The sequence below is a fragment of the Leptodactylus fuscus genome, chromosome 8 (assembly GCF_031893055.1).
Source record: "Leptodactylus fuscus isolate aLepFus1 chromosome 8, aLepFus1.hap2, whole genome shotgun sequence".
In the NCBI taxonomy this organism is placed as follows: Eukaryota; Metazoa; Chordata; class Amphibia; order Anura; family Leptodactylidae; genus Leptodactylus; species Leptodactylus fuscus.
In genome coordinates, this window is record NC_134272.1 from 76,359,660 (window position 1) to 76,374,004 (window position 14,345).

Sequence of the window (14,345 nt, forward strand, 5' to 3'; positions counted from 1 at the left end):
TACCAGTAGCAAGAAATGAGGGTATTTGTAACCCCAATATATTCTTTGAATTCCCAGTCAGACAATGGCACTGTATACCAGTAGTAAAAATTGTGGGTGCACGTAACCCCAATATATTCTTTGAATTACCAGTCAGAAACTGGCACTATATGGCAGTAGCAAGAAATGAGGGTATTTGTAACCCCAATATATTCTTTGAATTCCCAGTCAGACAATGGCACTGTATACCAGTAGTAAAAATTGTGGGTGCACGTAACCCCAATATATTCTTTGAATTACCAGTCAGAAACTGGCACTATATGGCAGTAGCAAGAAATGAGGGTATTTGTAACCCCAATATATTCTTTGAATTCCCAGTCAGAAACTGGCACTGTATACCAGTAGTAAAAATTGTGGGTGCACGTAACCCCAATATATTCTTTGAATTCCCAGTCAGACAATGGCACTATATACCAGTAGCAAGAAATGAGGGTATTTATAACCCCAATATATTCTTTGAATTCCCAGTCAGAAACTGGCACTGTATACCAGTAGTAAAAATTGTGGGTGCACGTAACCCCAATATATTCTTTGAATTCCCAGTCAGACAATGGCACTATATACCAGTAGCAAGAAATGAGGGTATTTATAACCCCAATATATTCTTTGAATTCCCAGTCAGACAATGGCACTGTATACCAGTAGTAAAAATTGTGGGTGCACGTAACCCCAATATATTCTTTGAATTCACAGTCAGACAATGGCACTATATACCAGTAGCAAGAAATGAGGGTATTTGTATTCCCAATATATTCTTTGAATTCCCAGTCAGACAATGGCACTGTATACCAGTAGTAAAAATTGTGGGTGCACGTAACCCCAATATATTCTTTGAATTCCCAGTCAGACACTGGCACTATATGGCAGTAGCAAGAAATGAGGGTATTTGTATTCCCAATATATTCTTTGAATTCCCAGTCAGACAATGGCACTGTATACCAGTAGTAAAAATTGTGGGTGCACGTAACCCCAATATATTCTTTGAATTCCCAGTCAGAAACTGGCACTATATGGCAGTAGCAAGAAATGAGGGTATTTATAACCCCAATATATTCTTTGAATTCCCAGTCAGACAATGGCACTGTATACCAGTAGTAAAAATTGTGGGTGCACGTAACCCCAATATATTCTTTGAATTCCCAGTCAGACAATGGCACTATATGGCAGTAGCAAGAAATGAGGGTATTTGTAACCCCAATATATTCTTTGAATTCCCAGTCAGAAACTGGCACTGTATACCAGTAGTAAAAATTGTGGGTGCACGTAACCCCAATATATTCTTTGAATTCCCAGTCAGACAATGGCACTATATACCAGTAGCAAGAAATGAGGGTATTTATAACCCCAATATATTCTTTGAATTCCCAGTCAGAAACTGGCACTATATGGCAGTAGCAAGAAATGAGGGTATTTATAACCCCAATATATTCTTTGAATTCCCAGTCAGACAATGGCACTGTATACCAGTAGTAAAAATTGTGGGTGCACGTAACCCCAATATATTCTTTGAATTACCAGTGAGAAACTGGCACTATATGGCAGTAGCAAGAAATGAGGGTTTTTGTAACCCCAATATATTCTTTGAATTCCCAGTCAGAAACTGGCACTATATGGCAGTAGCAAGAAATGAGGGTATTTGTAACCCCAATATATTCTTTGAATTCCCAGTCAGAAACTGGCACTGTATACCAGTAGTAAAAATTGTGGGTGCACGTAACCCCAATATATTCTTTGAATTCCCAGTCAGACAATGGCACTATATGGCAGTAGCAAAAATAGTGGGTGTATATAGCCCCAATTCTATTGCTATTGGACTTGCAGGGTATTTCTGGGGTGAAGGTGGGGGGGCACACCGTTGGAACGGGTATCGGGGGTATATATCGGGTATACGGGAATACACTGACAGTGTATTCCATTCAGGATCCTGGGAAAGCTGGGTTGCGGCGATTGAGCCCGTCAGTGCCACGTTACACTGACAAGCTTCTCCCTGGAATTTAGCTCTTATAAGAGCTGTTGGTTGTCTTCTCCTTCCTATCCTAGCCTGTCCCTGCCTACCCAGAATCTAAGCCCTAGCTAACTGGACGGAAACCTCCGTCCTCGGTGAATTGCAAGCTCAGAATGACGCGAACCTGGGCGGCGCTGTTCTTTTAAATTAGAGGTCACATGTTTTCGGCAGCCAATGGGTTTTGCCTACTTTTCTCAACGTCACCGGTGTCGTAGTTCCTGTCCCACCTACCCTGCGCTGTTATTGGAGCAAAAAAGGCGCCAGGGAAGGTGGGAGGGGAATCGAGTAATGGCGCACTTTACCACGCGGTGTTCGATTCGATTTGAACATGCCGAACAGCCTAATATCCGATCGAACATGAGTTCGATAGAACACTGTTCGCTCATCTCTAGTAAACAATACATGCTACATTGTCGATTCTAAAAAGTGATTCATCTTGGCTTTGTTGCACAACCCTAGAAAGGAAATCTCCCCTCAAAAGTCTTCTATGACCATCAGGTACCTATATAATATCCTAAATATTCAGTTTGATCGTTCCCATTCTAGGGCTATTAGGATTCCTGCCATATGTAGTCTTGCACTTTTATTTTTTTTGGCAATGTATAATTTCTGAGCGTGCCAAATGTTGTTCATAGACTTTGCACACATTAGAATCACATTAGGTGACTTTTGTCAGCGTTCTAGTTCATGGAGCTGACCAATGCCAAATGTCTTATGAAACACTTGCTCAAACCCCTGCCAGATTCTGGCCAGATTTCAGCTGGAAGTGGATAAAGTCCAAGGTACACTTACAGACAAGTCGCTTAATAGATGTGTCTGTAGGAGCCTCTGGAGTACAGTGTAAGGAATGATGTGCTGTACATGGCTGCACAGAGCGGACGACCTTGTAAAAGGGCGGCTACGCCAACAAGAAGACAATTTTTCCTCTACAAGGCCAAAAGTCTACGGCTACTGGCGAAAATAGAGATTAAGTCACCGGCAGTAGACATGTAGGAAATGAGTAAAATGTGAATAATTAAATATAGATAAATATGAAAAATATGAATTATTAATTAAACAAAAAAATTTAAATCCATATTTATGGAAATCTGATTTTTGTTTTATTGGTTGTTGATCTGTTAGAAGGACAGACTGGATGAGACGAGGCTCGTGTGCTGGTCACTTAAGAAACAAGATTTTTTTTTCTTTCAATTTTTTACGTTCAAAGAGTCATAACTTTTTAATGGTTACATTGATATAGCTGGATACAGGCTGGTTTTAAACAGGATGAGATGTATTTTGCAATAACATCATTTTTGTGCACATAATTAGCTGTTAGATAGTGTTGGTAACAAAAATGTATTCTTATGATGAAGGAGATTTAGAAAATAAAATTCTTCTGTTGGGTGCCAGACACTGTTCGCCACCATTTAAAGTGAGGCTACTGCCAAAATAACACAGAAACTTGCCCCTAGGTATTATGCTGCAAACCCCTATGTATTGTGCTACCAGCCTGCCACTAGGTATTATGCTATTAGCCTGCCCTTAGCTATTGTGCTACCAGCCTGCCCCTAGTTATTGTGCTACCAGCCTGCCACTAGGTATTGTGCTACCAGCCTGCCCCTAGGTATTATGCTACCAGCCTCCCCTAGTTATTGTGCTACCAGCCTGCCACTAGGTATTATGCTACCAGCCTCCCCTAGTTATTGTGCTACCAGCCTGCCACTAGGTATTGTGCTACCAGCCTCCCCTAGTTATTGTGCTACCAGCCTGCCACTAGGTATTGTGCTACCAGCCTCCCCTAGTTATTGTGCTACCAGCCTGCCACTAGGTATTGTGCTTCCAGCCAGCCCCTAGGTATTGTGCTACCAGCCTCCCCTAGTTATTGTGCTACCAGCCTGTTCCTAGGTATTGTGCTAACAGCCTGCCCCTAGGTATTATGCTACCAGCCTGCCCTTAGCTATTGTGCTACCAGCCTGCCCTTAGCTATTGTGCTACCAGCCTGCCCCTAGTTATTGTGCTACCAGCCTACCACTAGGTATTGTGCTACCAGCCTGCCCCTAGTTATTGTGCTACCAGCCTACCACTAGGTATTGTGCTACCAGCCTGCAACTAGGTATTGTGCTACCAGCCTGCCACTAGGTATTATGCTACCAGCCTCCCCTAGTTATTGTGCTACCAGCCTGTTCCTAGGTATTGTGCTACCAGCCTGCCCCTAGTTATTGTGCTACCATCCTGCCCCTAGGTATTATGCTACCAGCCTGCCCATAGTTATTGTGCTTCCAGCCAGCCCCTAGGTATTGTGCTACCAGCCTCCCCTAGTTATTGTGCTACCAGCCTGTTCCTAGGTATTGTGCTACCAGCCTCCCCTAGCTATTGTGCTACCAGCCTTCCCTAGGTATTATGCTACCAGCCTGCCCCTAGTTATTGTGCTACCAGTCTGCCCCTAGGTATTGTGCTACCAGCCTCTCCTAGTTATTGTGCTACCAGCCTCCCCTAGGTATTGTGCTACCAGTCTACCCTTAGGTATTGCCTATAGATTAAGGCTGAAAGTCACCAAAACCCAACACATCAATGGATCAGTACAAGTAAAGAATCTGATATTGTAAAAATACCAGTTAAAGCGTATTAAAGAAATGTTAAAGACAAAATTAAAACTTTACTAATATTGTGTAGACAGTCCAAACATTGTAAAAATGTGTAACATTTATCCAAGTGGTTTGTGCTATGTGATAAATTTGCTGCGTATTTAGACACATTAGTCCAACTTTACAACGCCTATAGGATAAAATACTCTGTTCTAAAATTTTGTATATTAGTGCACCTTAAGACACACCCCTTTTCCACTAGCCCATCCCCCTTGTTCAAGAAGGCTGAAAAAGGATCTAAAACACATAGAAGGTATGGTGCGGAACAGGCATTGGGACCTTTTGATTATAATAAGCCCTTTGTAGCTGTGTCGTCTCTCCATGTATGCCTGGACAACACCTATAATGACTGCAGATGAACAAACCATCCAGTATTAAGTTCACGTTCATCAGTTCAGACCATAAGTTCGTGTTTAGTATGAACCAGTTAGTTCCAAAACAGAAATGCAAATTCATTGTTTTAGAAACTTGTGTTTGATACTCTAAGGACAGGTAGGATTCAGCATAACCTATTTCTAGCATAACATAGGATTTTATAAGCTTTTCAAAATTTTCATCTTTTGTTTATTGTTTAACAAGAAAAAAACAGGTCAAATTTTACAGGATGACTTTTAGACACAATACAGATTGAATGTTAATATTTTCAGACTTGCAACCAAGATTGATGCATCTGCTGAAGCACAATAACACTAGCACGTTACTTCACTGATACACACAACCAGTGCGGCAGAGAGAGCCAGGAGTCACTCCGTCTACCACTTTACTGACATACACAGCCTGTGCTGCTGCTCTAACAGAGCGACAGATGGACAGAGTGACTCCTAGCTCTATCACTTCACTGACATACACAGCCTGTGCTGCTGTTCAAACAGTGTGACTGTCAGACAGACGAGTGACTCCTAGTTCTCTCTATCAATTCACTGACATACACAGCTTGTGCTGCTGCTCTAACAGAGCGACAGATGGACAGACAGAGTGACTCCTAGCTCTCTCTATCACTTCACTGACATACACAGCCTGAGCTGCTGCTCTAACAGAGCGACAGATGGACAGAGCGACTCCTAGCTCTCTCTATCACTGACATACACAGCCTGTACTGCTGTTCAAACAGTGTAACTGACAGACAGATGAGTGACGCCTAGCTCTCTCTATCACTTCACTGACATACACAGCCTATGCTGCTGCATAGTGACAGACAGACAAAGCGACTCCTAGCTCTCTCTTTCACTTCACTGACATACACAGCCTGTGCTGCTGTTCAAACAGCGTGAATGACAGACAGACGAGTGACTCCTAGCTCTCTCTATCACTGTACACATAGCCTGTACTTCTGCTTTGACAGTGTGACAGAATACTCTCTCTATCACTTCACTGACATACACAGTCTGTGCTGCTGTTCAAACAGGGTAACTTATAGACACACAGAGTGACTCCTCTCTCTCTCTGTCAAATAAATCAGAGTCTTCTAATCTGGTTCTGACAGTAGACTCCTCCAGACCCCCCCCCCCACACACACACACACACATTGTAGTATCTCTGTATTATTCTATCTTAGTCTGACTGTCTCAGACCCAATCTCTCTACTCTCTCTCGCCCTATGAAATGGGCACCCTTTCTTCCTGCCTGGGTTTTTATACTGTTTGAGTCTTGACTGACCATTGACTTGTAGTTTCTTATGGCTAGCTGTCCCCACCTAATCCTTGAGGCCACATAATTCTTGTTCTCTGTTTTCTCCATGCTTTTACATTGCCATTTTAGCTGGTTTGTGCAAATTCGGTTTCATTCAAACCCAAACATTTTGGAGAGTTTGGGATGAACCTTGTTCATTCTCAGGTGGTTTGACCACCTCTAAAAATAACCTATGTGGAGTAATGTTATTACAACGCCACCCCTTTAGTAGACACAAATAAAGCCACGTTCTTCACTATAAACATCTCACAATGTTCTCGATGTCGGGTGTACTTGTAGCCTAATATTTGGCCACTTGTAGCTTTATTGTACAACTAGCTGGTACCCGCGACTTCGTCTGCGGTGATTGTAGAAGTGGGTATATACAGGCGTGGGTAAGGTTTTCGTACTGTGTATAAGGTATGGGATATGAAATGTAACTTTGTATCTTGTTTTTGCTGTAATTCAGAGAATACGTGAGACTTTTGTGTTGAAGTTAACTTGTATTTGAGCTGCTATATATACGGTGTTGTGAGAAACTGTACATAGTGACTTTGGGACAGAAGTATTTGAAGTTAACCCTTTCCCGCCGATGGCATTTTTTGATTTTCGTTTTTGACTCCCCTCCTTCTAAACCCCATAACTTTTCTTATTTCTCCGCTCCCAGAGTCATATGAGGTCTTAATTTTTCCTGGGACAAATTTTTCTTCATGATGCACCATTATTTATTCTATATAATATACTGGGAAGCAGGGAAAAAATTCAGAATGGGGTGGATTTGAAGAAAAAATGCATTTCTGCGACTTTCTTACGGGCTTTGGTTTTACGGCGTTCACTGTGCAACCAAAATGACCTGTCCCCTGTATTCTGTGTTTCGTTACGATTCCGGGGATACCAAATTTATAAGGTTTTATTTACATTTTGACCCCTTAAAAAAAATCCAAAAAGGTGTTAAAATATTATTTTTTGAAAAGTCGCCATATTCCGACAGCCGTAACTTTTTTATACGTGCGTGTACGGGGATGTATAGGGCGTCTTTTTTTGCGGGACCAGGTGTACTTTGTAGTTCTACCATTTTCGGGAAATGTTATTGCTTTGATCACTTTTTATTCAAATTTTTATCAGAATCAAAACAGTGAAAAAATGGCGGTTTGGCACTTTTGACCATTTTTTCCGCTACGGCGTTTACCGAACAGGAAAAATATTTGTACAGCTTTGTAGAGCGGGCGATTTCAGACGTGGGTATACCTAACATGTATGTGTTTCACAGTTTTTAACTACTTTTATATGTGTTCTAGGGAAAGGGGGTGATTTGAATTTTTAATCCTTTTTATTTATTTTTTTTATATTTGTTTTACTTTTTTTTTTAAACTTTTTTTTGCATTTATTAGACCGCCTAGGGGTATTGACATGGGTGGGCGGTGTCGCGGATTGTCAGAGCGGTGGGGGTCGGCAAACATGGCTGCTCCGGAGCGTTAAAGAGAGCCTCCTGGAGTATCGTTAAGGTGAGGGGCAAAGTGGTAAAGTATATGTATATGTGATTGTGTGGGGTTAGGGGCGAGGCTGCAGAGGGCAATATGAATTTTGTGGCTTGCTATGGTCCAAAGTGTGTGAGATTGCAGAGATGGTGGTGTGAGTTTGGGTTTTGTGGGGGTCCTGGCACAAACGTATGTGCGCTATTGTGACGAAAAGTAGCCTATTGTTTAATCGGGTGTATTAACTATGTTTGTGGAAAATTTCAGCCAAATCGGTGGAGCGGTTTTTCCGTGATTGAGGAACAAACATCCGAACATGCAAACATCCAAACACACAAACCCACAAACTCACAAACTTTCACATTTATAATATTAATAGGATACAATGAACACTTATGAGTAAGTTATACTGCGAGCACTAACCTCATGGAAAAAGCCCTTTAAATCACTTCTATTGTTTGCTGGTTAGCGGAAAAATGGGAAATTGTTGTAGTAATTTTCGGTCATCGCAGTTTCATGGAGCACTGAGCGCTAAGTACATAACGGGAGATAATGGATGTTTTCTCTTCAAGCCCATTTTGCTTCTGGTGTTTCTAACAAATGGCGTTTTCACATTTTATTGTTGCGAGCGTGTCATTTTCCAAGCTGCGTGTAGAATATTTTCTATATTATCGTGAAATCTAGAGGTATAAACATTACTTAAAAAACAGTCTGCGGTCTGTCAGAAGAGGAGAACGAATGCTGGCCGTACTAAGGACCTGTGAACCAGGAACATGGTCCTAATGAGGGATTTTAGTGAAAGTTTAACCCCTCGATGTCATAGTCATAGTCAATCATACAGGATCCAACTCTTAGAATTGTACCTTATCTGCAGGTGGATCACAATTTTGGTACCTATAATAATAACACATAAGGTCTCAACTACACTAAAGGGTTTCCTGAGACTATAAAACTATAGTCCATAAAACTGGTGGCCTGTTGTTAGGATAGTTTGTGGGCATCTGATTCCAGGTGACCCCACCGATCAGCTCTTTGAAGGAGCACATTCAAGTGAATAGGATAGAGCTACGTGTAGTACCAAACACAGCCACTAGAGAATGTATGGTGCCGATCCTGGCAAGGAAGAGCCACCTCCTTAAACTCCTACAGCTGACTGATGGGGGTTCCAGGAGCCAGACCACCCACCAATCTCTGACTATCCTAAAGGATCAGCAATATTAAAGACCTGCTGAGCCGTAACACTGGACAACCTGACAGTATAGCGATATCAGTACCCAAAACCTAAAGCAACGATAGCTCAGGGTATGATACCAACAAATGTGAATATATGTTGAATTCAGTGCACTGACACCTATGTAATGGTATATATCATGCTCAGTGATAGAGGATATGGAAGGTTCCCTTTAAATCAGCCATAGAGTTAAAGAGGGTGTCCAGACTCCCAGACTCCATACTTATGACTTGTATGGGAGAGTGTTGTGGGCATGCTCTGTTATTTGTACAAAAGTCATTGTCGGAACAGGGAAGAAGTGAGCTATGACCATCACCTGAATGGTGTGATCCTGTGTCATCTATGTATAAGTCTTATCTGTCATTGTAATCCTGCCTGTGCTGATAATGAGATGTAAAGTGATCTTTACAGAACAGGAAGGCTCAATGCTGCAAAACATTTTTTAACTACTGGGCCATTCTCTTCTAAGGAAGTCAAGTTCCATCTCCAAAACTCAAAAAAAAAATCCTATTCACTCCTTTACCTTTCTGTGTCTGCTTGTACTTTCCACAATACGATATGCTATAAGACGTTGCGGAATCTCCTAGTAATATAGTAATACATATCCAGCTTTTATGGTAATACCAGACCGTAGATCTTCACTAATTGTCATCTTTAATGATGTGTCTCCACAGGTCCTGTCTTTGGGAGCCGACGTCTTGCCAGAATACAAACTTCAAACACCTCGTATCAATAAGTTTACTATATTGCACTATAGCCCGTTTAAGGCCGTATGGGACTGGTTAATTCTGTTGCTTGTTATATACACTGCCATTTTTACACCCTACTCGGCTGCCTTCCTACTTAATGACATAGAGGAGCAGAAGAGGCGTACGTGTGGATATTCCTGCAACCCCCTGAATGTCGTGGACCTCATTGTAGATATCATGTTTATCATCGATATTCTCATAAACTTCCGGACCACTTACGTCAATCAGAATGAAGAAGTTGTCAGCGATCCTGCAAAAATAGCAATTCATTACTTCAAGGGCTGGTTCCTAATAGACATGGTCGCAGCAATACCATTCGATCTTCTGATTTTTGGATCTGGCTCGGATGAGGTGAGTAAAACTGATTTGCTTCTTGAAAGATATCGAGTTCTTTTGGGTCTTTGGGAATTGTAACAGATTGTCCAACTTGGGCAACCAAATTTCTTTACTTGGTTTTAGCTGTTTTTGGTGGGAGAAGTTGCTGCAGACGACAAGTTTCCAAGATTAAGTTGTGTATGTAAGTTGTTCAGAACATTTACTGTATGTTTATTCTCTGGATTATTAGAAAGATACATGATATCATTTACAGAGAAGGTGATCGTCTTACTGGTGACTGTGAGATTTTTCACTCCCTTCTTGTCCTCGGCTGGTCACAGATCCTGAGCAATCTGTGCTGTTAGTTTTGGTTCTATTTACGCTCTGTATTGTCGGGTGGGGGGGGGGTGATTCAGACCTCCAATCAGAGGTGGACAAAGTTCAAAATCTCATTCCTTTTCTGTTTCGTCCTGAGACACCACCCACCTCAGAAATGAGAGCCTAAATAGCGTATGAGGCACCAAAACTACCAAAAATGATTACAGGAACAGTGTAAAAAATAGGCAAATCTATTCTCCAGGATGTAATTAGGAGAACAGTGCCTCTGTATGCTGCCCTCTAGGGGAAGCCCCCTTAATATCATGCATGACTCAGTTAATAAGCCTACTATCATGATGCGGATTTAATTGCCAAATTAGTATTTCTATTCCAAAACTAACTTGGCAATTAAATCCGCGTCATGATAGTAGGCTTATTAACTGAGTCATGCATGATGTTAAGGAGGTTGCCCTCTAGAGGGCAGCACACAGAGGCACTGTTCTCCTAATTCCATCCAGGAGAATAGATTTGCATATTTTTTACCCAGAATCCCTAGCAGAGCAGGAATGACTTGTAAGTCTCTGTACTGCCTATGTAGGCACACACTCTCCCTCATGTGCACGATTATCCCCTGACCCTGGTCTATAGTCTCTCACTCTGCCAAATTAGTATCCCTGCGGTATGCTGAGGAGGTCCAAAAGACCGAAACAGTGCTGTCCATAGCTGGGAATCTGTTCCTTCTGGAATAGATATATGAATTTGGCAATTAAATCCACATCATGATAGTAGGCTTATTAACTGAGTCATGTGTGATGTTAAGGAGGCTCTGTTCTCCTAATTCCATCCTGGAGAATAGATTTGCATATTTTTTACCCAGAATCCCTAGCGGAGCAGGAATGACTTGTAAATCTCTGTACTGCCTATGTAAACACACACTCTCCCTGATGTGTATGGTTATCCCCTGACACAGGAACAGTGAGAGAAAAAATTCCAATTGTACCAGAATCCGTGACATGGACTCTATTAAAGTGTTGGCCTGGCATAGGTGGAGAAAGGTCCTCTTAAAATAAAAAGAAATTCTCTGAGCCATTAGAATGGAGCATGATGTAACTTACAGTGAAGGCAATCTTCTTACTGATGCTTGGATTTGTGAGGTTTCCATTCCCTTCTGGTCCTCTGTTGTGTCATGTGACCCACACTCTGACTCTCAAACTGACGTAGTCTTATGTGTGGACATGAAGTCTGTTCTCTATTCATTCTTCTAAGGTCTCTTGCAGAAAACAGTGGCCAAGATCAGTGCGCTATTCTGTTTTCCTGGATAGCACACTAACCCATTTGTTTCTGGGCTCATACACATGACAATGAATTATGCGGTCACGTGTGCGGGCCGACAGTCTGGGCCGCAAAATATAGAACAGGTCCTGCTTCTGTGGCTCTTATTCATTTAATGAAAGGGGCAGTGGAAGTACAGGCAGCACACAGGTGACATCCTCCATGTGCCGCCCGTGCCTTTAATTCATGACCGGTTGGAAGCACGCCGTCATGTGCCTAAGACTCACATCAAGTCTGTCATAGGAATGACCAATGTCCACAAAGTTGTAGAGTCTTATTGCTGAATTTTTATAGTAAGGGCCAATGTGAATTATGATACCGTGAGTACCAACTAAGTCTATGATGGTGTTACCCGCACCATGCACAGCTTCCTGAACCTCCCCTCCAATATGCAAATCAAAGACTATAGGACGCTTTACGTTCATTCCCTTGAAGTGCGTCAAAGCTTAGATACACTCATTGTATTCTATATTGCCAGAAGCCCCCTCTTTATCAGGGCAGGTATACCTCTCCCACACCGGCTCCATATCCCTCAGCACATTCACATAATTTAATATTCACCAAGAAGGAATCACTTTTATGAGCCTCAGTCCCCGAACGATTGAAGATCTTTCTGCAAGGAAATTAATATCTGCTAAATTGTGGAAATTAAATCATGATGTGTACAGAACTATTTCCTGAAAGTATGTGAAGAAACCCAAGGCTATATCATTGGTGCGCGACTCTCCGGAGTTATTATGCAAAATTGTGATTTAGCATGAGATTTTCATGTTTAAATATGGATGATGAAGTCTCACGAGATTTATTTCCTTTCTCATCATTTTTACTCCGTGTATAATTAACAGACAATATTTAATTTAATACTTTATTTTTAGCCCGAACAAAAACGACGCTATACATCATGATTCATCCAAAAATCACCAGCAAGAAGCTCTGCAGTTGGCTAATACACTGTACTATGTGTTTCCATCCCCCATAATAAGATTCTGCTTCTATCCAGAGGCTGGAGCCCTGCACGGCTGGGAGTTTGCTATTGTAGCCAGTTTAATAAACCCCTTTAGCATATTGTTTATTGAATTGTATCTGTTGTGTTCTAAAAAGTATTTTTGTAATCGGTTTTAATTAAAAATTCTCATTCATTTCTATTCAGTCTGCAGCATGCATTCTCATCCATTGAAAGCTGCTCAGTCTCCTTCAGAGTAAAATCACTCTGTAACCCTTATTTCTGACTTCCTGAACTTCTAAGCCGACATGTTTTTGGTATACCGTAAGTTTATTCTATTTGGTCGTTTAGATGACAACTTAAAGGGGTTGTCCCATCACAAGGATCCTATCTATAGGGCTAGTTTATGTGGATTTAAGACTTTTCCTAAATACAGGGTCGGAATGGCCCGCCGGGGAGCCGGGGGATCCCCCCGGTGGGCCCCAGCCTTGACTGTTACCGTACTGCTCATTTCCCCAATGCAGAAGTATTGGTCAGGGGCCCGATCGGGATTTTCAGTGGCCGGGTCGGGCCCCTGAACCAATGCATTTGCACTGGCAAACTGAGCACTTGATAGTGTCAGGGGCTGGATCTGTAAGCTCCTATGTAGAACTCTCTGCCCGGAATTCCCCCTCCCCCTCCCAGCAGTGAGTCATCGCTCACATCGTACTGTGAGGGGACAGAGAGAAGTCTGCTGCTGCGATCAGATCAACTTTCTACTTCACAAATGTGAGTATATTTTTTTCCATTTTTTGGTAAAATGTAATGTTTAATATGTATATGTGTACATTTGTTTAACCCTTAAGTCCTATCATGGTGTCTATCATACACCACTACCATACACATGTCATTATGATAGACACCATGATAGGTTATAGATAAGGGTTAAAGCATGTGTCTTGTATACTGTGTGAGGACTATGTTTGTATACAGGTATGTGTGTGTATACACAGTATGCTATAATAATGTTTGAGTGTATGTATATATGGGAGTATATATAGTATTCATATATGTATATATATGGCTTATATATGAATGTATATAAATGTGTATATATGCTATAATAATGTATATGAGTGAGCCGCTTATATGTAAGCGAACTCATGGTAGCTATGATCCACCACACTCCTTATGCCATCGGACCCCTTCCCTATTTACGGCTTGTCCCCCACGCACCAGCGCTCTTCTCCCCCCCCCCCCCCCCGCACCAGGTCCCTCCCCCCCCCCCCCGCACCAGGTCCCTCCCCCCCCCCGCACCAGGTCCCTCCCCCCCCCCGCACCAGGTCCCTTCCCCCATACATGCGTTTCCGCGCCCATGCGCCTTTCCCCGCCCTTATGTCTGCCTATGCGCATGTCCCACCTTCCCTTGCGGTGTGACCGCAGCCGCCCCTCCCGTTCACAGGTCCCCCCCGTGCTCCGGTTCCTCCCACCAAACATCCAAACCCACAAACTTTCACATTTATAATATTATTAGGATAAATGTATATATGCTATTTTATATATATATATATATATATATATATATATATATGAGTATATATGAATGTATATGTATGGGTGCGTTCACACAATGTAAAATGGAGAGTGATCTGGCACGTCTACGC

The 14,345-nt window shown here is 42.1% G+C and overlaps 1 protein-coding gene across 3 annotated transcripts in view; it reads left to right on the top strand.

Annotated features, from left to right (window-relative positions):
- Positions 1–14,345, top strand: part of KCNH7 (potassium voltage-gated channel subfamily H member 7) — a 253,235-nt gene that overhangs the window by 180,141 nt on the left and 58,749 nt on the right. For all 3 annotated transcript variants that reach the window (XM_075284237.1, XM_075284238.1, XM_075284239.1), the window contains one exon: positions 9,720–10,145. In XM_075284237.1, coding sequence (XP_075140338.1) covers positions 9,720–10,145 — 426 coding nt within the window. The remainder of the gene's footprint in view (positions 1–9,719; positions 10,146–14,345) is intronic.